The sequence below is a fragment of the Manis javanica genome, chromosome 3 (genome assembly GCF_040802235.1).
Source record: "Manis javanica isolate MJ-LG chromosome 3, MJ_LKY, whole genome shotgun sequence".
Classification (NCBI taxonomy): Eukaryota; Metazoa; Chordata; class Mammalia; order Pholidota; family Manidae; genus Manis; species Manis javanica.
Window position 1 is genome coordinate 57,381,017 of NC_133158.1, and position 24,758 is coordinate 57,405,774.

Here is a 24,758-nt window from a genome sequence, read left to right on the forward strand (position 1 = left end):
CCTAAGAATGCAGAAGCCCAGTTTGAAAAAGACATATGCACCCCTATGTTTATTGCAGCATTATTTACAATAGCCAAGAAATGGAAGCAACCTAAGTGTCCATCAGTAGATGAATGGATAAAGAAGATGTGGTACATATACACAATGGAATATTATTCATCCATAAGAAGAAAACAAATCCTATCATTTACAACAACATGGATGGAGCTAGAGGGTATTATGCTCAGTGAAATAAGCCAGGCAGGGAAAGACAAGTATCATATGATTTCACTCATCTGTGGAGTATAAGAACAAAGAAAAAACTGAAGGAACAAAATGGCAGCAGACTCACAGAACCCAAGAACGGACTAACAGTTACCAAAGGGAAAGGGACTGGGGAGGATGAGTGGAAAGGGAGGGATAAGAGGAAAAAAGGGGGCATTACTATTAGCACACATAATGTCGGGGGGCACAGGGAGGGCTGTACAACACAGAGAAGACAAGTAATGATTTTATAGCATTTTACTATGCTGATGGACAGTGACTGTAATGGGGTATGTGGGGGGGACTTGGTGATGGGGGGAGTCTAGTAAACATAATGTTGCTCATGTAATTGTAGATTAATGATACCAAAAAAAAAAATCCTCAGGGAAGATGAAAATAAAAAAAAACACATCAGCAGTTCTCTTCTAGTCTTTGTATAGTTTCATTATTTTACATAGATTTCTGCCCCATTTGGAGGTGATTCTGGTATATGATGTGAAGTAGAGGCGGCCTTCTGGTTATCCTGCACCATTCATTTAGCCCCATGTTTTATCCTAGTGATGTGAAATGCCACCTTTATCATATGTTGAACTTTTAAATATATTTGTTTCTACTTCTGAAATCAATATGCTATTCCTTTTACTGATCTGTCACTTGATACAATGGTGTCTTCTATTTTAATGATAGAAGTGTGTATATGTTTAATAATTGGTAAGCTACTTACTCTTATTTTTCAGAATTTTCCTATTTTCTTTTGTATATTTAAGTTTTCAAGATGAACTTTAGAATTTGGCTTACCTAGCTCTGGAAGTAAAATTTGTTGGATTTTTATTGGATCACATTTGATTTACATAATAACTTATGGTGAATTAACTTTTATATTGAGTCATTCTATTCATGAATGAAGAATGTCTTTCCATTTATTAAAATCTGCTTTTGTGCCTTTCTGGTATATTTTGAAGTTGTCCTCATATAGATTGTGCACACTTAGTTTAAGTTTATGCCTAAGTATCTTATATTTTTCAATGTTGTAAATGGAGTTTTTTTCCATTATGTCTTCTAATGGTGGTTGTTTGCTTGCATCAGGTTATTGATTTTTGTATGTTAAAATTATATCCTGTTACTTCACTAAAAAAAAAAAAGAAACCCTGTACCCTTTAGCTATTGTCTCCACATTTCCCCATCCATCCCAGCCCTAAGCAACAACTAGTCTTCTTTCTTCCTCTACAGGTTTGGCTATTCTAGACTTTCCATGTGAATGGAATCATATAAATATGTGGTCTTTGGTGATTGGCTTCTTTCACTTAGTAAAATGTTTTCAAGTTTCATCCATGTTAGAGCATATATCAGCTTTTTATGGCCAAATATTTCATTATATGTATATGCCACACTGTTTATCCATCAATTTATGGACATTTGGATTGTTTTCATCTTTTGGTTATTATGAATAATGTTTCTACAAATATTTGTTTACAATGCACAGACATTTTGTATGGACATATGTTTTCATTTCTCTTAAGTATATACATAGGTGTTGAATCACTGGGTATCATATGATAACTATGTTTAACTGTCTGAGGAACTGCCAGACTGTATTCCAAAGTGGCCACACCATGCTACACTCTCTCAAGCAGTGTATGAGGGCTTCAATTTCTCAGTGTCCTTACCATCATTTTATTATCTGACTTTTTGATTATAGCCATCCTAATGGATGTGAAAAGATACCTCATTGTGGTTTTGACTTGCATTTCTCTGATGACTAACAATGCTAAGCAACTCTTCAGGTACTTATTGACCACCTGTATATCTTCTTTGGAGAAATGTCTATTCCAATCCTTTGCCCATAAAGGTTAAAATTAGCTTGTCTTTTTGTTATTGAACTGTAAGAATTTTAAAAATATTTTCTAAGTATATCCCTTGTCAGATAAATGATCTGCAAATATTTTCTCCCCTTCTATGAGGTCTTTTCACTTTCTTGATTGTATCTTTTGAAGCATAAAAAGTTTTTATTTTGATGAAGTCCAATTTATTTATTTTTAATTCAGTGTGAGGAAAGGGGTCCAACATAATCATTCTTTTGCACATGGCTACCCAATTGTCCCAGCACCATTTGCTGAAAAGGCTATTCTTTCGACATTGAATGGTATTGGTTCCCTTGTCAAAAACCAGTTGACCACAGACATATGGGTTTGTTTATGGACTGTCAACTCAACTCCATTGATCTATATGTCTGTCTTTATGCCAGAATCATACTGTCTTGATTACTGTTACTTTGTGGTAAGTTTTGAAGTTGGAAAATATGAGTCTTTCAACTTCGTTTTGGTTTTTTTTTCAAGATTATTTTGGCTATTGTCAGTCTCTCAGTTCCACATGGGTTGTGGAATCAGTGTGTTAATTTCTACAAAGAAGCCAGATGGAATTCTGATAGCAATGTGCTGAGTCTATAGATAGAATTAGGGGGTATTGCCATGCTAACAATATTAAGTTCTTCAAACCATGAATATGAGATTTTTTCCTTTATTTTGATCTTAATTTCTTTCAATGTTTTGTAGTTTTCAGAGGACAAATTTTTCACCCCCTGTGTTAATTTTTTCCAATTTTCCAATCTTGCTCATTTTGATGCTATTATAAATGGAGTGGTTTTAATTTCATTTTCAGATTGCTCATTGTAATTACGTGGATCAATTGGTTTTTGCATACTGACTGTGTATTCTTCAATCTTGCTGAACTCACTTAATAGTGCTAACAGTTTTTTAGTGATTATCTTAGGATTTTTCTTACACAAGTTATGTCATCTGATAATACATATAGCTTTACTTCTTCCTTTCTAATTTGGATGCCCTTTCTTTTCGCTGAATAATTGCTCTGGCTCCAATACTGAATAGAGATGGCAAGAGCAAGCATCTTTTTCTTGTTCCTCATCTTAGGGGGAAAGTATTCCGTTTTTCACTGTTAGTATTATATTAGCTGTGGGTTTTTCATAGATATCCTTTGACAGGTTGAGGAAGTTCTCTTCCATTTCTAGTTTATTGATGCTTTCATTATGAAAGGATGTTTGATTTCATCAAATGCTTTTTTGGGGTCTACTGAGATGACCATGTGGTTTCTGCTTTTTATTCTACTGATTTTAAATGAAATTCACAATCCTGGAATAATTCCAATTGGTCATGTATAAAATTCTTTATGTTGCTGGATCTGATGTGCTGGTATTTTGTTGGAAATTTTTGCATCCATTTTCATGAAAAATATTGGTTTGTAACTTTCTTTTCTCATGTGGTATCTTTGTCTGGTTTTGGTATCAGGGTATTATTATTGGCTTCACAGAATAAAGTGGGAAGTGCCTCCTACCCTATTTTTTTAAAAGCTTTGAAGAGTAAGCATTCATTCTTCTCTAAAAGTTTGATAGAATGCAGTGGGGAAGGCATCTGTGCCTGGATTTTTGTACATTTCATCTATACTATCTTATTTATTGCACAGAATTATTTATATTATTCCTTTATAATCGTTTTTACTTTTGTAAAGTTGATAGTAATGTCCCTCTTTCATTTCTTATTTTAGTAATTTTTTTCTTGGTCATTCTAGCTAAAGGTTTGTCTTTTTTTTTGGTCTTTTCAAAGAATGGCTTTTGGTTTCACTGATTTTTTTCCATTGTTTTTCTATTCTCTAATTCATTAATTTCCACTCTAATCTTTTTTATTTCCTCCTTCTGCTTGTTTTAGGTTTAGTATGATCTTTTTACAGTGTCTTGCGGTAGGAAGTTACATTATTAATTTGAGATCTTTTTCTTTTTTAATACAGGAATTTACAATTATAAATTTTTCCTTAGGCATGGCATTAGCTGCATCCCATAAGTTTTGGTATGTTGTATCCTCATTTTCATTCATTTCAAAGTATTTTCCAATTTCCCTTTTTATTTCTTCTTTGATCCATATATATTTAGGAGTATGTTATTTAATTCAACATATTTGTGAATTTCCCAAATTTCCTTCTGTTTTTTATTTCTAATTTCATTCTATTGTGGTCAGAGAACATTATATTATCTTTATCCTTTTTATTTACTGAGGTTTGTTTTATTGCCTAGTATATAATCTATCCAGGATAATGTTTCGTGTGTCCTTGAGAAGAATGTACAGTCTGCTGCTACTTGGTGGAGTGTTCTATGATGTGCTACATTGATTTGGTTTATAGTCACATATTTCTTTGTTCAAGTCACCTATTTTCTTGTTGATCTTCTGCTTAGTTGTTCTATCCATTACTGAAAGTGGGGATACTGAAGTCTTAACGATTATTCTTGAATTGTATTTCTCCCTTTATTAGTCAGTTTTTACTTCATGTATCTTGGTGCTCTATTGTTAGTTATATGAATATTTACATAATTGTTATGTCTTCCTGAGAGAGTGAACCTTTTATCATTACAAAATGTCCATCTATAACTCCAGTAACATTTTTTGTATTGAAGACTACTTAAAAGTCTGTTATTAGTGTAGCCACTCTAGTTTTCTTGTGGCTGTCATTTGCATAATACATCTTTTCCATTCTTTTAGCTTTAATTATAATCTTTGAATCTGAAGTATGTCTCCTGAAGATAGTACATAGTTGGGTCTTATTTTATTTAATCCTATCTGACAATCTCTACCTTTGATTGGACTGTTTAATCCTTTCACATTTAATGTCATTATTGATAGATGGGTTTATGCCTGTCCATTTTACTTTTTTCTATATGTCATGTCTTTTTTTATATCTTTATTCCTCCTACACTGTATTCTTTTTTACTAAGTTAATATTTCATAACATAGCATTTTAATATCTTTTCTGAATGTTTTCATTATACTTTGTTACTTATTTTCTTAACTTTGCTCTAGGGCTTACCATATATATCTTCACTTATCAAAATCAACTTCAGATGTATATGAACTTAATTCCAAGGAGATATAAAAATGTTATTCCTATATTGCTTTATTCCCTTTTCCACCTTTTTGTGGTATTGTTATTAAACATATATCTGTAAATGTCATAAATCCAAAGTTAGGTTGTTACAGTTATCACTTTATAACATTATGTCTTTTAAAGAGGCTGAAACAAGAAAGGAAAGTAAATAAATGTTTATAGTTTTAGTTATATTAATCTCCTTATTTATCATTTCTGGATCTTTTATTTGTTCCTGCACATTCAAGTTACCATCTGAAGTAATTTCCTTAGTCCAATATAACTATGTTCTCACTCACCTTCTTTGTGCAGTTACTGGCAAACATATTTCCATATGTTTTAGGCCCAATAGCACATTATGTACATATTATTTTATACAATTAATTTTTAAATCAATTAAGAGAAAAATAAAAAATATACATTTATATTGTCTTTTGTAATTACATAACTACCTTTACTGATGTTCTTTGTCTTTTCATGTGGATTCAAATTACTCTCTGGAGGTCACTTGCTTTCAGTCTGATAATTTCATTTATGCTTCTTATAAGATGTATCTGCTGGCAACATATTTTCTCAGTATTTGTTTATATGAGAATATCTTTATTCTACCTTCACTTATGAAAGGTAGCATTGCTGGAAAGGACTCTTTATTGACAGTTTTTCCTTTGAGCACTTTGAATATGTTATCCCACTTACTTTTGGCCTCCATTATTTCTAATAAGAAATCACTATTAACCTTATTGGAGTTACCTTATGACAAGTGGTTTTTCTCTTGCTTCTTTCAAGATTTTCTCCTTGTCTTTGGCTTTTGGTATTTTTGCTACAATGTATCTGTTTGTTGATCTCTTTGCATTTATCCTACTTGGAGTTTTTAAGCCTCCTGGCTGTATAGATTAATGTTTTTCAATAAATGTGGGGAGATTTCAGCCATTATATTTCCTACTACTTATTTTGTTCCTTTCTCTTCTCTCCTAGTATGCCCATTATGTATATTTGCTGCACTTAATGGCATGCCATACTTTTCTAAGGTTCTGTCCATTTTTTTTCTCATTCTTTTTGTCTCTGCTTTTCAGATGCATAATTTCTAGTGATCTGTTTTAAAGGTTACTAATTCTTTTGTCTTCCAGTTCATATCAATTGTTGAGCTTTTCTAGTTAGTTTCAAATTTCAGTTATATTTTCAACTCAAAATTTCCTTTTGGTTCTTTTTTATAATTCCTATCTTTTTATTAATATTCTGTTTGATATGACATTGTCATCATGTCTTCCTTTACTTCTTCAATCATCATTTCATTTAGTGGTTTTTTTTAACATTTATAATGGTTACTTTGAAGCTTTGTTAAATGTGACATCTGGTCACTCTCCCAGGCAGTTTCTGTTGCCTGCTTTTTCCACTGTATATTTTGTATATGTTTTTTTCATGGTCACATTTTCTGTTTCTTTGCATATCTTATAATTTTTGTTGGAAACTGGATATTTTAGATAATATATTGTAGCAACTCTGGATACTGGGGCTTATTCTAGGGCTTATTATTGTTATTTTCTTGCTAATTTGTGACTGGCTGGACTATTTTAGTGAAGTCTATTTCCATCTCTGCCACCATAGTGGGAAACCTCTGATGACACTCCTCAGGGGTGCATGCAGCTTTGGTTATGCCCATGTTACCCTGGAACAGTGGCCAATGATGGTGGTGGCCTTGGCAGTACTCTCTTTTATTTTCTTTCCCTTACCACACCAGAACTATTCAATTCTAATTTGCTGCTGATTACTCTATTGTTTTCAGCAATGTCTTAGGGCATAAATTGCTCCATAAACCTTTCAGATCAAATTCCAGATCCTCTGAAGGAATAGTTCTTGGGGTCAGTTTTTGCAACTTGTTCTAGCCCCAGGAGGCCTCTTTCCCCAGTTCTCTCTGGCAAACTAGCCCACTTACTGTTTATCCTATAAACTGGATGACTACCAATCTTCTCCCAATTGCCTTTCACCACAACCTTCCTAAGAGCATTTTTGGGAATGCTGTTGGCTTGAACTTCTCTACTCTTTGTTGCAAATGAAGTCAGTTCCTGTGGGAAAAGACTTGGGGCTCTCTGTCTTAGTCTGTTTCTATCCCCAGGCAAAATCTCTGAACCAAGGCTCTGGAGCTGGGGCTAGGGACAATAGTGCGCATCCCTAAATGACCCTCACTTTAAGAGTTGCTTACTCAGTGGATGGGGGTGAGTAACCTCAGGTCTTCTTGGTTTGTTTCTCCCAGCATGGGACCTCGGCCTTACAAACTGGGGCAAGAGAGATCAGGGACCTAGAATTCTCAGCAGTGTTGTGGCTATGGTAGAGTCTCTGTTCCATGAGAGGGGGATAAACAGAAGAAAGGTGTTCCCACCTCTTGGCCACACTCACTCAGAACTTCAGCAACAATTGGAGCAGGATAAGAAATGCCCTGCCTCGGATAATAGCTCTTCAAATGGGAACTTAGGCAAAGAGTGCCTTGTGTTCTTGGTTATGCCAGTTTGGATTGCAGTTTCCATCTTACTGAGCTGGATGGGAGAGACAGAGAGTGAGTCTTGGTTCAAATACCACAGACTCACTGTTCTTATTGGTTTTCAGTAGACTTTCTTAAACAAATCTTTCTTCATTTGCTGTATGCACTCAGACCATTTCCAGAGAATTTAGGTGGTTGTTTTGAATGATTTCCAACACTTTCACTGGAGAATGGGTCTATGGAATTCCTCATGCTATCATGCTGAAGTGGACTGTCTTTCAGAACTTGTGGTACTTTATTTTAGGGAGTGACATTTCACACATATACATCTCCACAGAACAAAAGTTCTCTAATTTTAATGTACATAGAAATCACCTAGGGAACTTGTTAAAAATGCAGGTTCCTGGGTACCAATCCCCCAAAGATTACAATTTTCTAGGACTGGATTAGAAGCCAATAAGAAATATGCATTTTTAGCAAGCTCACTACCTTATTCTTTGGAAAATAAATTGTGCAAAAAAGATTATTTCATATAAGACTGATCTCTTATTTTAAAACATATTCTGTGTCTACTAAGAGGCTTTGCACTATGATGGGGTCAAATACTGGTTACTTAAATATCATAATACCAAGTATGTGAGCATGTGTGTGCATTTATACCAAAATCTAGAAATACTAGATTCATTATAGGAAATGCTGCAGAACCATGGTTTAGGGCTGCCAAGAAGCAATGTGACAGACAAGGCTTCTCAGACTAGGGGCAAAAGTCCTGCTTCAGAATCTTTATTTCTCTTGCAGCTGATCTGACTTTTCCTTGGTCCTACCATTTGTAATTTTCCCTCAAAACAAAGAGTGAGCATTACAGGCTTTGCTGTAATTAGTCTGATTTACACACCATCAAGTGGCAATATGTGCATCTGGTGAGCAAATTAATAGGATTAAAGCCTCTATCAAACATGTTGCAGCAGGAAGGATCCTACTCCACAGCATATCACTAATATGAATCCTCACAGTCACAATAATAGAAAATGAATACCATTTCATATTTTAAAACTCTTGCAGAAACCATCATCAATTTATTTTTTCCCAAAGAACCAGCTAATTAAAATTGTAAATAAGGCTGCTGCAGTATGTTTGTATGTGCTCCTGTGGGTGTCTTTTTCATGAAGGAATAGAACGTGGATGGCTACACTATTGTTCTGCTGCATATTACAACCCGACCCTGCTTCCATCTGCCCACACTCACTCACATCAGAGGAGAAGGCCACACTCAGAGGAAGGAGAATTTGTGAGAAAGTCTTTCATAACAGAAGATTGAATTAAGAAAGAGGACAGCCCAGAAAACTGGGAAACCTGGCTTTCTGAGGCACTGTGAGGAGCCAGAGAATACTTTCCTACTGGGATTAGTAGGTGGGATATTATTATAATTATTATTGTTTTTGTTGTTATTTTGACCAAAACACTAGGATTCCCCAGTGGGAACTGCAAAGAACATGTTATGACAAAAATGCAAAGACCAACCAATTTTAACCTTTTTCTTTCAGTTTCTCATGTACTATACTTGGCAGAGTATCACTCCTACACTCATGTATTAATAATTGATAGCCTTTACTGGTAACAATTCATAGATAAAATTTAGGAAATTTCTGCTTTTTCTCCCATTACGTAATGATATAGGATTACTTCTTGGTAATGGTCACCTCAACCTTTGTTAGGTCTTTAACCAGTATATAACCAGTATATGAAACATGAAAACAAAACTTAAAAGACAGATAAATTACTAATTGATCATTTGTATTTAAAAACTATATATAAAAGGCTTCTTTAAATTATAAAATCTTTGGTACATTATAGAATTAATTCAAAGACCATTAATTAGTATCAATGAATGAACAATGAGCATTAAGTCAATGCTGCTTGTCAATTAAAAAATGTACCCAGCCCCCCCACATTTATACTCTGTATACCTTACTGCGTTATGTTTGTATGTACTCCTGGGGGTGTCTTTATCATGAAGAAACAGAATATGGATGGCTACATGATTGTTCCAACATAAGACTTACTGATTGGATTACATACTTATTTGTGATATATACTTAACATCTGCTCCCCCAACCTCCATGGGACAGATCATCTCTCTTTTGTTGACTACATCCAGCACAATGTCTGATCCTTAATTACTTATGGAATGAATGAATAAGAAGTCATGAGGTTCTTGGAATCTTAAACTAGGGAGATTAATAGATAGGCTTAGGATTCCCTTGAATTTCCTGAAATTATCTAAAAAATTTGTTCATATATACATTTCTCTGGGAAGAGGATCCACGACCCTCATCATATAGTAAAGGGATCTATGACCTCCCCAAAAGGTAAGGAATCATTGGCATATTTTAACAGTAAAACAGGGTTCAATACCAAAGAACCCACCAAACCATGCTATATGTACCTTAATGTGGACAGATGTGTGGGCATATGTGTAGGTGTGCATATAATTTCCAAGAGCAGAAACAGAAATGCCTTTGTGAATTTACAAAACAATCCACATTCCCACTTCCCATGAGTAACTAGATCATTCCTATAGTCCTTGGGCTCCAGCAGTAGTTGCTTGTATTCATCTGTTTCTTGGTAGCAACATCCATCACTGAGGCCAGAGAAAAGGAGTCTGTAATTCCCTCCTTTCACCTGCTTGGGATGCTGACATCCCTCTTTGTGGAAACTCCTTTTAATAACAAGCCTGTAAACCTCCCAGTTAACAAAGGCACAGAGCTGTGTTTGTAACACACTGGTGCCCCGGCAGTTTGATCAAACAACCCTGGGATTTCCCTGCCCTTGCCCTGCAGCCAGAGAGAAGATCCAGCCTGATCAGTCTGAAGAGGCCTCTGAGTGCTCCACGCTTTGACAGCAGTGGGACTACCAGATGGGCTGGAACACATGAATTGGCTGTTTTTATTAAATCTCTTCTTTCTCTCCCAGTTTCATAAGATGCTTCCCTTCAGTAAATTTCCTCCCTTATTTTTGTTCTGAAAATGGAGATTTCAAAAGTAAATTTGTCAGAGGAAAGGTTTTTAATGTGCCACTAATTCTCAGTTATCCATATTAACAGTGAAGAGTAGTGGTGCCAATAATTCAAAGCCAAAGGCTCTTTTTATTTAGCTTTGTAGTTCATTGAGGGTCTTGGTGGCAGGCTTACCTCCCTAATTATGCTTGTCTTTTCTTCTTATTAAAATAAATTTGTTTGCCTTAGGGCCAGGCAGTTGGGTGCCATGAAAATTCTAGCACAGAATTATAAAATTCACTAGGAGAAATCCAGAAGCCACACAGATAATCAAACTTGACTAGGTTTGAGTCCACATCCTTAATCAACTGTGATCAATAGCTTTGCTCCTCTGTGACTAAAGTGAGCCAGCACTGAGACGTAATTATTGGAGGCTAGTTGAAAGGGAATGAATCTTTGCATTTAGATGAAGACAAAAGACTGCTGTAGCCAAAATTGATAACAAAATCAATGTTGATGTTTTCCCTGCCTGGGTTCCACAATCTTCTGTTCTGTAGCCAGTTATCTTTCTATATAAATCTCATGTTCATCTTGACCTTACACCCTACAACAGTACCCTGTGCTAGTCATTTGGGCTATTCACAAATATCCCATTCTCTCTTCCCCAGCACATGGTAGATCATACATCTCCTCCCAGGATGTTAGATGTGGCAGTGTGCCTGGTGTTGGCTAATGAAATGTGACATTTGTCACCTCTAGGTGGAAGGTTTCAGAACTAGCATGTGCTTGGCTACAGGCTTTGTTAAGACAACTGGCAGCATCTGAGACGGTGGCTGCTCCATCAGCCTGGGTTCCTGAGCAACTACGATGAGCAGATCTACTACCAGCCAGTAACATGCAAGTTGTAGGAACAAGAAATAAACCCCTGTTATTTTAAACCACTGAGATTTTATGCTTAGTTAACTCACCTTCTCTCTGCCATGACACATATCAAGCTGCACCATGGTTTATCCCCCCAACCAAATGCTAAACAGCTTGAGGCCAGACTTTTTCTTCTTCAGTATGTGAAGTCCAGTGCACAGCATATTTAAAACAACCTGGCAGAAAATGAAATTTCTCCCTGGCTTCTGTGAGCCTCCACGTTTATGGTTTTCTAATATTTGTCCCACCTCCCAGAACCAATGGCTAAAATGATAAGTTATCTTTGGTGTTCAGATATAAGGGGAATGGTGGAGCTACTCTTCTGGACCAGTAGCATAAGCAGGAATCACTGGCAGAGCAGGGAGAGAAGTAAGTTGAAGCATAATTAGGCTGTGGGCATTTCACATACAATGGATGGGCTCAAGGTGCAGACAAGATTTTGAAATAAAGTATTGGAGTGACTACATGGAAAAAAAACAGTACCCCAAAGTGTTAGGTTTATGCAGGGTCACAGGTGTTATCTGGACTAGACTCCTACATCATCACTATTACCATAACACTAATATTTACTGATAACTTACTACATACCAGGCACAGCTCTAGCTGCTCTACAAGAAACTCACTGAATCCTCACAACAACTCTATCTCTATAAGGTAACTACTATTATTCCCATTTGACAGATGAAGAAACTGAAGCATAGAAAGGTGCATTCCCTAACCAGCTGGCAAATATCCCTCTCTGAATTCAGTATCTGCTTGAATACTGCCCACCCTGGGTTGCTCACTAAGTACCGCTGCATTCCACCTACCCCTTCCAAACCTCCATGCTATGTCCTGAGTTCTCCTCAAACTGCTGTGCCCTGGACAGGTCTGCATCCTAGAGCAACACAAAGTAATTCTACCCTCTTCCCTCCAAGGCAGAACTTTATGCCTGAAGGCAATAATCATGTGTCCCTTAAGGCTCCTCTTCTACTGTCCAAACAGCCCCAATTCACTCAACCATTTCCAATGTGCCATAGCCTGAGGCCCCTCACCATCCCAGCTCAGTGATTCACACAAGCTAGGGACTGAAAAATGTTGGTTAAGTCAGCAGAGTGGATCTGATAGTCTTGTGTTGAGCTAATACTTTAAACAGCCCCAGCACATTACTTTCACTGTGTAAAGCAGGGTCCAGAGGCAGAAATGGGCCATAATTTACTATGGGAATGGCTGTCTCGCACACATCCATATCCTCGCAAATGCAATACTAAAGGGTCCACATGTTTGGAGCTCCTCGTTCTTACTCAGGCTGGAAGTCTGTTACTGCCCCTCCACACCCACCCCTCCCCACACTTCCCCTCCTCCCTCTCCCAGCAGTGCTACCAGCTGGCCACCCACTCACCATGGAGTTCATGGCGAAATGATTGTGCTGCGTCTGAAGGTCTAGGGCGTGCTGGTAGCTGACTCCAATCTCTGTATGGCTCTGGAGGAATAACTCCTTGTTGTGGCTTATCCAGTCGAACATCTAGAGGGGACAAGAAGGTACAGAGTAATCAGAACGGTCATGGGTCCAACTGTGCAAAATTTTCAGAGCTACTAGAAGAAAAAGAGCCCTCCTCCTGGTACCCAGTGAAAACTAGTCATCTTAGAGTGGGGGCGGCTCACAGCCTGCTTCCCCAGGAGAGCCCCAATTTAAGCGTAAGGACTCACCACCAGCCTCTGTATTTCCCTATAGAGCTTAAGGAAAGCAGGGAAGAGAAGCAAGAGAATCAGGGAGATGGGGAAGGGAGCTGCCTACTATCCCTACTGACTTCCCCTTTCCGAAAATTTTAGAAAGGCTTAAAAGGGCCCTATGCTTGCTTTAGGGACAGGTGGTGAGGGGAAAAACTGGGAGGCTTAATCCATACCCTACCACATGAATAGAGGAGAGAAACCCCTAATGGAAGGCACCAGGGAGAGCATCCTAACATTCCCCTGCCTCACATACATGCTGCTCTACCACACACACTGTTGAATTGACTCTGAACTGAGTCAACTTTTCTTGCAAATCCACAGCTCACCAGGGATTCTGCTCTAACCCAGCAGGAACCAGAGAGGATTTCAAGAGTGGAGAAAGTACTGCCTGACACAGTGGGCATTGAGCCATTTTCCCTCCCTCGAGCTCTATACCCTGGTTTTGTTAGGTTTCCACCACTCCCAGGCAGCCCGCACGCTTTAAGGGGAGCTGATCAGAACCTCAGTTCCAAGGGAGGGCCTGATTGCTCTAAGGGTTATCCCTTCTCAGGACACCAGACCTAAGCCAGACCTTCCCAGCTAATGGGATTGTCTCAGAAATAGAAATGCTATCCAATCCAGTACAATAAAACATGAGGGGAACTTTGCTGGAAGCTTCTGAGAAATAGAACCCTAGTGCTTTAGATACAATTTATCTTCCTGTGATGTCAATGGTGAATCTGAATCTCAAATTGCTACTGCCATTCTGCTGGCAGCTCAAGGGTAAAGCCAATGGGCAGAGAAAGAGTGTAGCCAAAACAATGGTGGGAAACAGAGCCTTGACTGCACCTTGTCTGATTTCCACTTTGTCTCTGGATTTCCTTAGGACTTCAGCCAAGAAATCCTTTTTATTACTTTAGCCAGTTTAAGCTAGACTTGGTTTTCTGCCCAAAGCAGCCAAGTGATATAGTCAGGAAAGATGTGAAGCATTTGGAGGAGAGGACTGCCATACTTGGAACTGGTGCTCCTGACTTGGGATGTGCTACAGGCTGCGGTCAGTGGCAGAGTGGAGCAGCAAGGAACTGAGCACCAGTGCTGGCTGAGAAGCTGCAAAGATCGCACCATCTTTCCTGAAGGCAAAATTGTGGCCTCATTTCACTGTCTATTTCCCTTTAAACAGAAAAGTAAATTTACTTTTTCGGTTACATTTAACCACTATTTACAGGACACTCTATGTGGCAGGTACCGCCCAAGGCAACAGAAAGGCAAAAATGACTAAAATGTGGTTGAGTTTAAGTGGTTTAAAGGCCAAAGTGGAAAGCAGATACATTAATACAATTTGACATGTGACTTGATTAAAATCACAGCTTGAAAAAAAAAAACTACCAAAATAAAGGCCAATATGGTCTGTTAAGGTAGGTTAGATGGTATGGGGACAGGGATGAGCAGAGAAGGCTTCCCAGAGGAGGTGACACCTGAGGGACCTTTGACTCAGGTAGGAATTAGCCAGGTGAGGATGAGTGGGATGAGAGCTCCAGGAAAAGGGGAGATGAAAGGGGCAGAACTGTGGGGCAGCCCAGTATGTCAAGGGCTCTGAAAGCATCCCAGCTGTGCTTCTGGAGCCTGATGTAAGGAGATGTGGCTGGGAAGGTAGATGGGCAGGCTGACCACGGAGAGCCCTGGGTTTTAGGAAACCTGGACCCAGGTTTTAGGAAACCTGGACCATGTACTGTAGGCAGCCAGAAGTCAGTGCAGGGTTTTAGTTGAGTGGCGAAGAGTGGCAGGAGCTCTGACAGTGCAAGATTGGATTGGAGGGGTGAGGCAGGGCAGAGAGAATGGCGAGGAGGCTGGTAACAGTAATCCTGGCGAGCAAGGATGAGCGCCTGGAAACATGGATTAGAGGAACGGCAGTGGAGTCTGAGAAGTGGGTCGACTAGAGGGCTACTAGGTATGGGATTGAGGTCTCACATTTGCTTCAGGAGGGCGGGCAAGGAAGAGCTAGGAAGAACAGCTGGGTATCTGGCATGGTATCCTGGGTCCTTCGAAGGAAAGGTGCCACCACAGGTGCTCCCTAAAGAGGAAGCTGGGGTGGGGGTGGGGAGAGAGTTGGATTTGTTTTAGATGTGTCACTCTGAGAGGCTTACAAGAGTTTCAAGCAGAGGTGTCCTGTGAGCAGTTACAATTAGGTGCCTGGAGGTCAGGAAAGAGACACGGAGGCTGTAACAACCCACACTTACACACACACACCACCTTCCAAAGGCAAACGTGCATGATTTGGAGACGATGCTCCCTTTTGAATTACCCAGATCACTTCCAGCTGCCTATACGATAATAAAGGAAGGACGGAGGTATCATTCTTCATTCTTGAGGGTCAGAGGGTGTTTCAGGCTGGGGCTCCTGTAGGGGCCAGGTCAGTATGCTCTGGGAACTGTACTGGGTCCACAGCTACGGCCAGCCCCACGCCACAGGCACTCAGTCAGGGCTGGCTGGTTTGGTTTCACTGTTACTAAGCACAAGGGAAGAAAGAAGACAAGCACCTCATGTGCTGAGAGGAATCTCATTCTTTAAGTTTTGATCTTTAAAATTCTGCCTCTCAACCCCTTTTTAAAATAATTTCTCATCTCTTTTCCTTATTGACAAAAGAATCAATAAAGTTAATGAAAATCTGAAATGTCTGAAGTCCTTGGAACTTGTGATGAAAAGTACTCACTCCCTGTTCTTTCATGGATATCCCCATGGAAAAGAAGTGACCTTCCCTGTATTTTCTATTAAATGACTATTTAGATATGTAAATAAACAGCGGAATTACATGCTAGCCCCAGAATGATTAGATTGCCTGGTGCCAGGTCCCTGCTGGACTGCAGAGCAAGGACTGCTGAACAAGGGCCAGCAACGTTAGAGCAGAAAGCACTAAGAAAAGCAAAAGGCAGAGGCAGGCGAGCACGGAGAGTGCTGGAAGAGCAGTCTGCCTTGTTGTTGGATGGGTTTCTCGCAGATGTCTGTGCCCATGCCATTCCACCCACATCCGTGTTTCACCTTGGAGCACACAAGCTGCTCTCTGGCAGCCAGGCATTCTGGGCAAGTCCAGCTGTACTGGAGGCAGCGCTACCAAGAGGTGACACGCATCTCAGGCAGAAAAAGACCTGCTCTGCCAACAAGGTCTCATGTGATAGCAGGAACCTGGGTCTCTCCAAGATGGCTGTTTCCTAAGGAACAGTCTCAAGTCTTCTCTGGGCCTGAATCTGCTGCCTAATGGTAAATAATCCTCACCCTTGTGAACCTGGCTGTCTGCAAGGGTCACCATCATTTCTGTTGCATTCAGTGAAACTGGCTGCAGAGAGAGAATGAGTGCCTGTGGGTGCATGTGCGCGGTGTGTGTATACGTGTGGTTTATACATGTGTGTGCACTTACATGTGTGTGTACAGTCAAGTGGAATAAGGCCTAGGCTGGTTCCAGGCCTAGCTCTGTCACTATCCTGATGTAAAACTGTGGGCAGGATTCTTCATTTCTGGGCTTCTTCATTTGCAAGGGATAAATAGTACCCAGAATAGTGGTAAACATCTTGGTTTACAATGGGGTCAATTTGGAAACTTATGGAATGTATTATTTTCCACTAAAATAAAAAATAGTTTGATTGAGTCTCCTGGATCAGAAAGCATATTTACTGCTATAGTTTACATTTCTAACTTTTGAATAAAAGAATGTCAGTGAGAAAACTGGCATTGTTTGATATCCAGAAAAAGGCAGTTTCTTAGTCTCAGCACTGACATTTGTCAGGTGTGTTAGAATTCAAAGTGTCCATCTGAACACTTCATCTCACTGCCTCCATTGGGCCCACTTTACAGATGGGGAACAGGTTCAAAGAAGTGAAGCCCAGGGTTTAGAACTCATTCATTCTACCCAATTCACATTCACTGAATGCACCTTGAGCCAGGCTCCTGGGACTCTGCCCTGCTTCCTGCATGCCTGCATGTGGTGGTAGGACCTCCTGTGACTGGGCTCCACAGGGCAATTACCCCACAAAAGGTGGCTACCAAGGCCCTCTGGGGTGCCAGCTGAGGGTGCCATCCCTCACATAGGGCCATTCACTCTCCCATACCCAGCCTCGTCCTCTCTCACCCCTGCCCCATCATGCCTGGGGACAGCTTGTTCAAACTGCTCCACTTCTCTCAATAAATACTTTGTGAATGAATGAATGAATGCATGCATGCATGAGTGAGCTAACCACAGGCTCTGGGGTTGCTAGTCTCCAGACAAACTGACCCTACCCAAGCTCCCTTCCAGCTATGACACTTTGTGTTTTGATCTATTTGAATTGGGCTCTCTGGAAGACACTTGCATTAGACTGACCCAAAAATCTAAAGAAAAATAGAAAAATTAAAAATATTTCCTTAGTGGTTTCAAACATTCTGACCTCTTTGTTTTTGTTTTTCTGAGAAGCTATACATGGTAGGTTCAACAAAGTGTAATATAACAACAAAATTCCTCCAAGAGGAAAGTTCATGTCTAAATAATGAGATTTTATCTCTTTGTTTGGAAACCAACATAGTTTTGTCTCATTAAGAAGACAGATGTTATATGTAAGCTACTTGGTTTTTTTTTTTTTTTTCATGGTTTGCTTTTAACTAAGCTGAGTAATTTCTTCAATGCTGGCTAAAATTCAGTGAAAATATAAAAGTCTGGTTCTTAATATATAATAAATAATAAAAGAATCTATTTAAATGCAAATTAGGAAAATAAACAGAAACCTTTTTTCCCTTTTCTTATAAAGATGGGGATAGCTAAAAGGTTATTATTGTTCTGTTCTGTTTTTAATGAAGTGTAAACTATTTCATAGAGCAAGGACATTAAATAAGGATCTTGTACTTACTTTCCTTCAGTTGCCAAATTTAGCAATGGCATCTGATTTAGTTTTAACTTTCAAACTACCTTACCACCTACTATTAGTATTTTATACTGCCTATAATTATAGATTATGTTGGCTTTAAAATTGCTTATATTCAGCTCTGATGAGTTGATTAAGAGTAGAGAAGGCAACCAATGGATTTTCCTTACCTAACTATGCACATCCCAATGATCACCTGTGTCCTCTGTACCCTGCTTGTACATTGAGTGTGGTGACTCTTGGACCTGATACGTCCATTGCAGGGACCCTGGAAACTGTACCAATGTGGTCCATCCACAAATATTGTGCCCTAAAGATCACTAACAACCCCTTCCAGGAAAGACTTGGCTATATCTGGGAAACATGGTGCATAGTCTGTTCCACAGTAAAATGTTATGTGTGTTAGAATGCAAAGAACAGAGGGATCAAATCTCGGGTTCTAGTGCAGATTCTGTTGTATGAACTTTGACAAGTTAGGTATTGGTCTGAACCTCAGTTTCTTTATCTGTAAAGTGGGGGTAACAATTTATACTATTCCATCCTTAGGGTAATAGTGATATTCAAATAAGATAATGGGTTCTTGCTTTGTTAAGTGCTACATAACTGACAGATTTTTAAATCCATATACAGTGAGTATATACTATTGCACATATTTCCCTAATGTTTTCATTTAGAGCACAAAACAGGTGAAAGGTATAGATTTAAAACTGTAGTAGGTTCACCTTACTGCAAAATCACTGTGACCTAATGCCAGTCACACCTGCAGCCCACACACGAACGCATCCACAGCCCTACTCCCAGAGATGCACCCCACAGGGTGCTGTGTGGACACAGCCCAGACACCCATGCATCCTCCCACTGCCTCCACCCTCACATATGCAGAGGGGCCCTGTGGGTAGCAGAAGGAGAGAAACCCTAAAATGAGAAGTAAGTGGGAACCAAAGGCAAACTTCCCCACTTTACAATTCTGCTTTCACATGAACTCTGACTTAACCTGAGGCACATAATTCTTGTGCAAACAGGGCAACATACACATATGTGTGTTCTGGCCCCAGGACCCTTCATACCCTTCAATGTTGGTTCTCAATTACTCACTCTCCTAGGTCCCAGTGTTCCTATTTTTCCAAAGTGGGGAACATAGGGAAAAAAATAAAGGACCCCAAAATGTGGGCCTAACTAATAAGTTCCTAGAATTCTTCACTTGAAAGGAATTTGACACTTGACCTCTTCTGTGTCTTGCAGACCATAGGGATCGCAGGATTGTGAGAGACTATCTTTACCCTGTAGTCAAAAGCAGGGAGGTGGCTGGGACTTGGGTTTGATAGACCATAGGTGTCAATAAACGCTATTGAGGGAGAGAAGGTGCTCTGGGCTTTGCTGTTTTCCTTTAGGCTTTTGGCATGTCAGCTGGCATGCTTTTCTATTTTATGTATTGTATAAAGGAGAAGCTATTTTTATCTTTCACTATAAATCCAGCTGCTCTAGGGAGGATGGCTCAGCCTGGTTACCTGGTTACCTGGGAAACCCCATTGCTGTAGCTGTAGGAATCAACCAGGACACCAAACAATTTCACCAAACAGGCTGTGTCTCTGACCTATAGACATGCTACTGACCCCCAGCCACATTTCTTACACCTTCCATATCCAAATTCCCTAACTCCCAAATCTCACATCTAGCATCCAAACATTTTGCTCATATCTAGAACTATCCCAATTTATCTCTAAAAAAGGCAAATGTTCCCTGTGAGTAAGGGGTTAACAAAAACCTTTTCCCCTTCTGATGATAATCTGACCTTCAGTTAACCATCCCAGTTCTGTTTCCCTGGAAAGAGATAAAGATAGTACGTGAAAATATGTTACTAAATCATGTTGACTATGGTAAAAACACCCACTGATTGGTAAACTGTATCTGGATTGGTAGGACTATCGTGAACCATAAATGCCTGATGGAGATGCCATACCCTGGGCTTCCCTGAGTGTGGTGACTCTTGGACCTGACACATCCATTGCAGGGACCCTGGAAACTGTACCAATGGAGTCATTACAAGAGATGCTGCCTCCTGTGAAGCAGTTTTTAAGCCATGGCAGTTTCTGCAGCTGCCCACCATGTATTTTGTCTCCTTGCACCTATAGGTGCAAGGACTATTCCAGTGGAAGGCCATGATTTCCATCATTTCATCCTGAGTAGATTAGTGCCAAGGGTGGCCCATGGTAGTCTTGTAAGTCAGAATGTTTAGTAGCACTTAGAAGTCCTGTTAGGTGATGCATCCATAGTTCAGAGATAAACCATACATACAACAGTATTGTGCCTTTTGTCTTCCCTTTCTCCATCCTTTTTCTCATTTAAAATTTCTCTCAATAACAGGAGCAATAATTATGGTAACAGCAATAATGGAACTAACAATTCCTGAATGTTCACTGTGTGCTAGGCATGGCTCTAAGCACTTTACATATGTTAACTCATTCAATCCTCTTAATAACCTTATAATTATCTCCTCAATAGTACCATACCCACTTTACAGACTTGGAAACTAAGGTCCAAAGCCACATAGCTAATAAGTGGAAGAGCTGAGATTCAGACCCAGGAGGCCTAGTTCCAGTATTAATGCTCTTAACCCTGTTGCCCACCTGTCAATGTTTCATTTCATCTACATCCTTCTCATCATCACCAAACTTTGAGATGTATGTTGGGCCCCTGCTGTCTGTTTTCCCTTTATCCATTTCCTCCCTAACCCTTTGTAATATGATCTACCCTCTACTCCTATCTTAAGTCTACACCACATAAGTTGGTTTCCAGAGAACCAATAATCTCCTCTGTTCTGAGTTCTTCATTTGGCCATTCCTCCTGCCCTTTGATCTTGAGTCAGAATCTGATACAGTCCTTCCGAAAACTTGGCCCTCTCTGGCCCTCTACACCAGATGACTTTCACGGGCAGCCATCTGGCGGTAGACATGAAGAGCTTCTCCTTGCTGCTTCTGCAGGTTCTACCAACACTGAACTCTCTCAGAGTACCAGCACCTGCACACACACCACTCCCCTCCTTGACATACCATGGCTACATGCAGCATGACAAAAACAAGAGTGACACTCTAATTTTTGAAAGCTCACCAATCCTCCAGTCTTACACTGATTTATCCAAACTTGCCTCCCACTCTTGGGCTGCCCTTTCATGCCCCTCACACCCTTCCTGTGACATTCTCAAGACTTGGTCCTCAGCCTTCTGCCTGTTATCCATCAGACTCTGCCCATTTGAAAATTTACCTAGACTCACAACTTCAGCAACATGAATAGTATTTTGCTATTTCATGTGCCAAGCCCTATGCCAAGTACCTACACAGATTACCTCATGGAATCCTTATAACAATGCTACAAAGGAGGCATTGTTAAATCCATTTTAAACATGCTGAAAACTCAGTACAAAGGGGTGAAGTAAATTGTTGAAGATCACACAGCTTGTAAGTGATGGAGATAAATTTAGAATCTAGTGTCCATCTGAAACTAAATCCCATATAATTTCCTCTGTCCAGGGTGCCCTCTAACCTTAACTTCCCAGATAACTGACAAGAATAAATATGTGCCAAACTCTGTACACTGAGCTTTACACATTTTCTCAGTGCTCACACAGCCCCAGGAGACAGTAGATATCACCGTCAAAGACATCAAATAAATTAGCCAAGGTCACATAATGAAACTCAAATGGCATATTGAAGACTCAAATCTAGGTCTGTATGATTTCAAAGTCCATGCTTTTAAACCACCATCAAAGGTGCATATCCCCTGGATGTTCCAGAGCATCTCCAAATATTATGTCTTTTCTATGAAAACTATTACCTTCTTCTGAATTCCCATATCTTCAACTCATCCCCCAGATCCATAGTTCTTTCTTTACTCAAATAACTCTGAAATATTCCCTTGACTTTCCATTGCTACTGCTACTTACTCCCCAGCCCCTCTTGCCTAAATTCCTGCAATCATTTCCTTACCAGTTTCCCTGACTCCATTTTCTCCTCATACCATGCCATCTGCCTCTGCCAGGTCCCTGCCCTAATACACTGCTTTCACCATGCCATTCCCTCAGTCTCAAAACAACAAAGCAACAAAAAACCCACAAAATTATTGCTGTTATCTGTGATCTACAAATTAAGATCCAGTCTCCTCATTCTGGCATTTAAAGTGACCCTCCCTCCCCAAATGGCCCAAATCTGCCTTTCTTTATTATTTTATATCACTGTCCTATACCAATCATCCTTCCCAGCCATGTTTTATTAACTGCCATGCAAGCACATCATACCATGCTTATTGCCTCCCCCATATTTGTGCTCATATTTTCTTTCCCCCCATGAAATGTCCTACTCAAATATCCAAATTATTCTCATCCTTTAAAATATAATTGAAGTCTCATCTCCTCTTGATGCCTTCTTTGACCAACTGAAACCACACTGGTTTTTTTCCTTCAAATTCACAGCTCCAGCATATACTATAGTAGTTCAAACCTACCCTTCATTCAAAACTATCTACAATGTTTGCTTAAAAAATAAAGCTTCCTAGGCCTTCCCCTTGAGATTGTAATTTAGTAGGAGCTCTCCAGGTGATTCTGATACACTTCAATTTTTCTTTAAGTAGTTCATGTGGAGACTTATGGTCTGTCCATGATTGGGTAGCTGGTATCAGACTGGACCCTATCATCTATAAATTAGTTGAAAGCATCGGTCAGCTACCAACATAGACCAATGATCCTTGGAGAAGGGAAACACACAGTGTAGTCCCCATATTCCCCCTGGCTTTAATCCCTGAGGGTATTTTCCAAACAGTGGAGCAGAGAAATAGGAGCTGAGCAAAGAGCAGTGATTTTGATGGTTATAAAAAAAAACAGAGATTAGGGCTGGTAAGGTGGTTGGAATTACTTCAGTGGTAGGATATTGGACAAGAAGGAGCTAAGAAAAGGAGCCCTAAAAATCTTAATTAAAATCTCCTTCTGGTCCCTGGCCATACCCCAAACTTTGCACATGCAAGGCAAGACTCCAGAAGGTCTAGCAAAGAACAGCTTTGGGAGGTGGAGGATACTGAGATCTGAGGAGAAATTTTAGAAGTTATACAGTGCTGGGGAAGTATTAGGAGTACTAATTCAAATAGTGTGAAGAGACTGGTAAACACTCTGGGCACTGAGGAGGTCTCCACAAAAATGTGTAAGAGTAAAATGCATGTCCTAAAAATAAGGGCTATACCCTAGAATTAATGAAAAGGTGGAAGTAGATCTGCCACAGAAAAGCCTGAACAAAGGCCTAAAGGATCAAGTTCTGCTGATAATTTAATCACATCCTAGAGAAAAACTTAACAATAATTTAAAGAATGATAACCTAATCAAGTCTTTACACTGTATCATCTATAATTTCCAGTATATAATATAACTTAGTAGACATATAAGAAGAAAGGTGATAATAAAAAAATACAATAGTCAATAGAAACAGACACAGAGATGATCAGGCTATAAATTAGCAGATAAGATTCAAAATAACCATGATTAACATCCTAAAGAAAATAGGAAGGAAAGAGACAAAATGGCCTAAAAGATGAAACACTGCAACAGATTTTCTGTCTCATGGAGCTAAAAGCATCCTCATATAAACAGGCACATGTTCATGATGCTTGATACAATATTTTGTTCACTTATTAAGTACCTACTGTATCTCAAACACTGAATTAGAAACTGATGATAAAGATCAAGATCAGAATCTAGTGAGGGAGATAAATGTATTCAATATTCTCTCAATTTTAAGTGTGAAAAGTACTGTGAAAAGGGTACTGTGGGTTGGCAGCAGAGGAGCACTTGGTCTATGGTAGGGGTAGAGGAAAGCATGGATGACTTCCAGACGGTGGCAACATCTTGAAAGGTAATGGGAGTTAGTTAGGTGAAGAAATTGTAGCTAGGAAGGGCATCTTAATGAGAGGAAATTGCTTGAGCAAAGGCCTGGAGGCTTAAACAACAGTGAATAGGGAGGAGGCACAAAGAGCTCTTGAGCATGAAGTGAGAGGCAGAGAAAATGGATGACGAGAGAGAGGGGCCAGGTCACAAAGGGGCAAAGGCTGAAAGGCAAAGGAACTGGGCCTTTGTTCAGAGGCAGTGGGGAACTCTAAAGAGGAGTGATACAATCAAATTCACTTTTAACTCTGACTGGGTGTCTATACTGAAGCCCCCAGATAGACAGTTATTTATCTCATTGCAAAGGGGAGTCCAAGCTAGCTCTGTCTCACAGAACAAATTCAACTACCACACTGCTGACCTTCACTAACTGAGTGTTCTCTCCCTCCCCTCCCCTCCCCCTCCTTCTTTTCTTTCTCCACTCCTTTTTCTTATAACCCTCCAATATCTGGGTCAAAGAAGATAGATATAAAGGAAGACATAAAGGTAACATATGAAAGGGGCCCAGCACAGTATATGATAACCGATGCTGACTGCATGCTAATTCCTTTCCACTTCCTCTGGGTTTGGACAGGATAGGCTGGCAGTCACAAAAAGTAGTTGCTTCCTGATTAGGCAAAACTACATGCTGAAACCACACACTGTCCTTGAAAATGAGCCACAGCTCAGTTCTGCTGGGAGAAGCAGAGGTTCATGTTA

The 24,758-nt window shown here is 39.7% G+C and overlaps 1 protein-coding gene across 20 annotated transcripts in view; it reads right to left on the bottom strand.

Moving 5' to 3' along the window:
• The window catches only part of KALRN (kalirin RhoGEF kinase), a 654,582-nt gene that overhangs the window by 393,115 nt on the left and 236,709 nt on the right, over positions 1-24,758 (bottom strand). For all 20 annotated transcript variants that reach the window (XM_073231508.1, XM_073231507.1, XM_073231506.1 and 17 more), the window contains exon 6: positions 12,943-13,065. In XM_073231508.1, the coding sequence (XP_073087609.1) occupies positions 12,943-13,065 (123 nt within the window). The remainder of the gene's footprint in view (positions 1-12,942; positions 13,066-24,758) is intronic.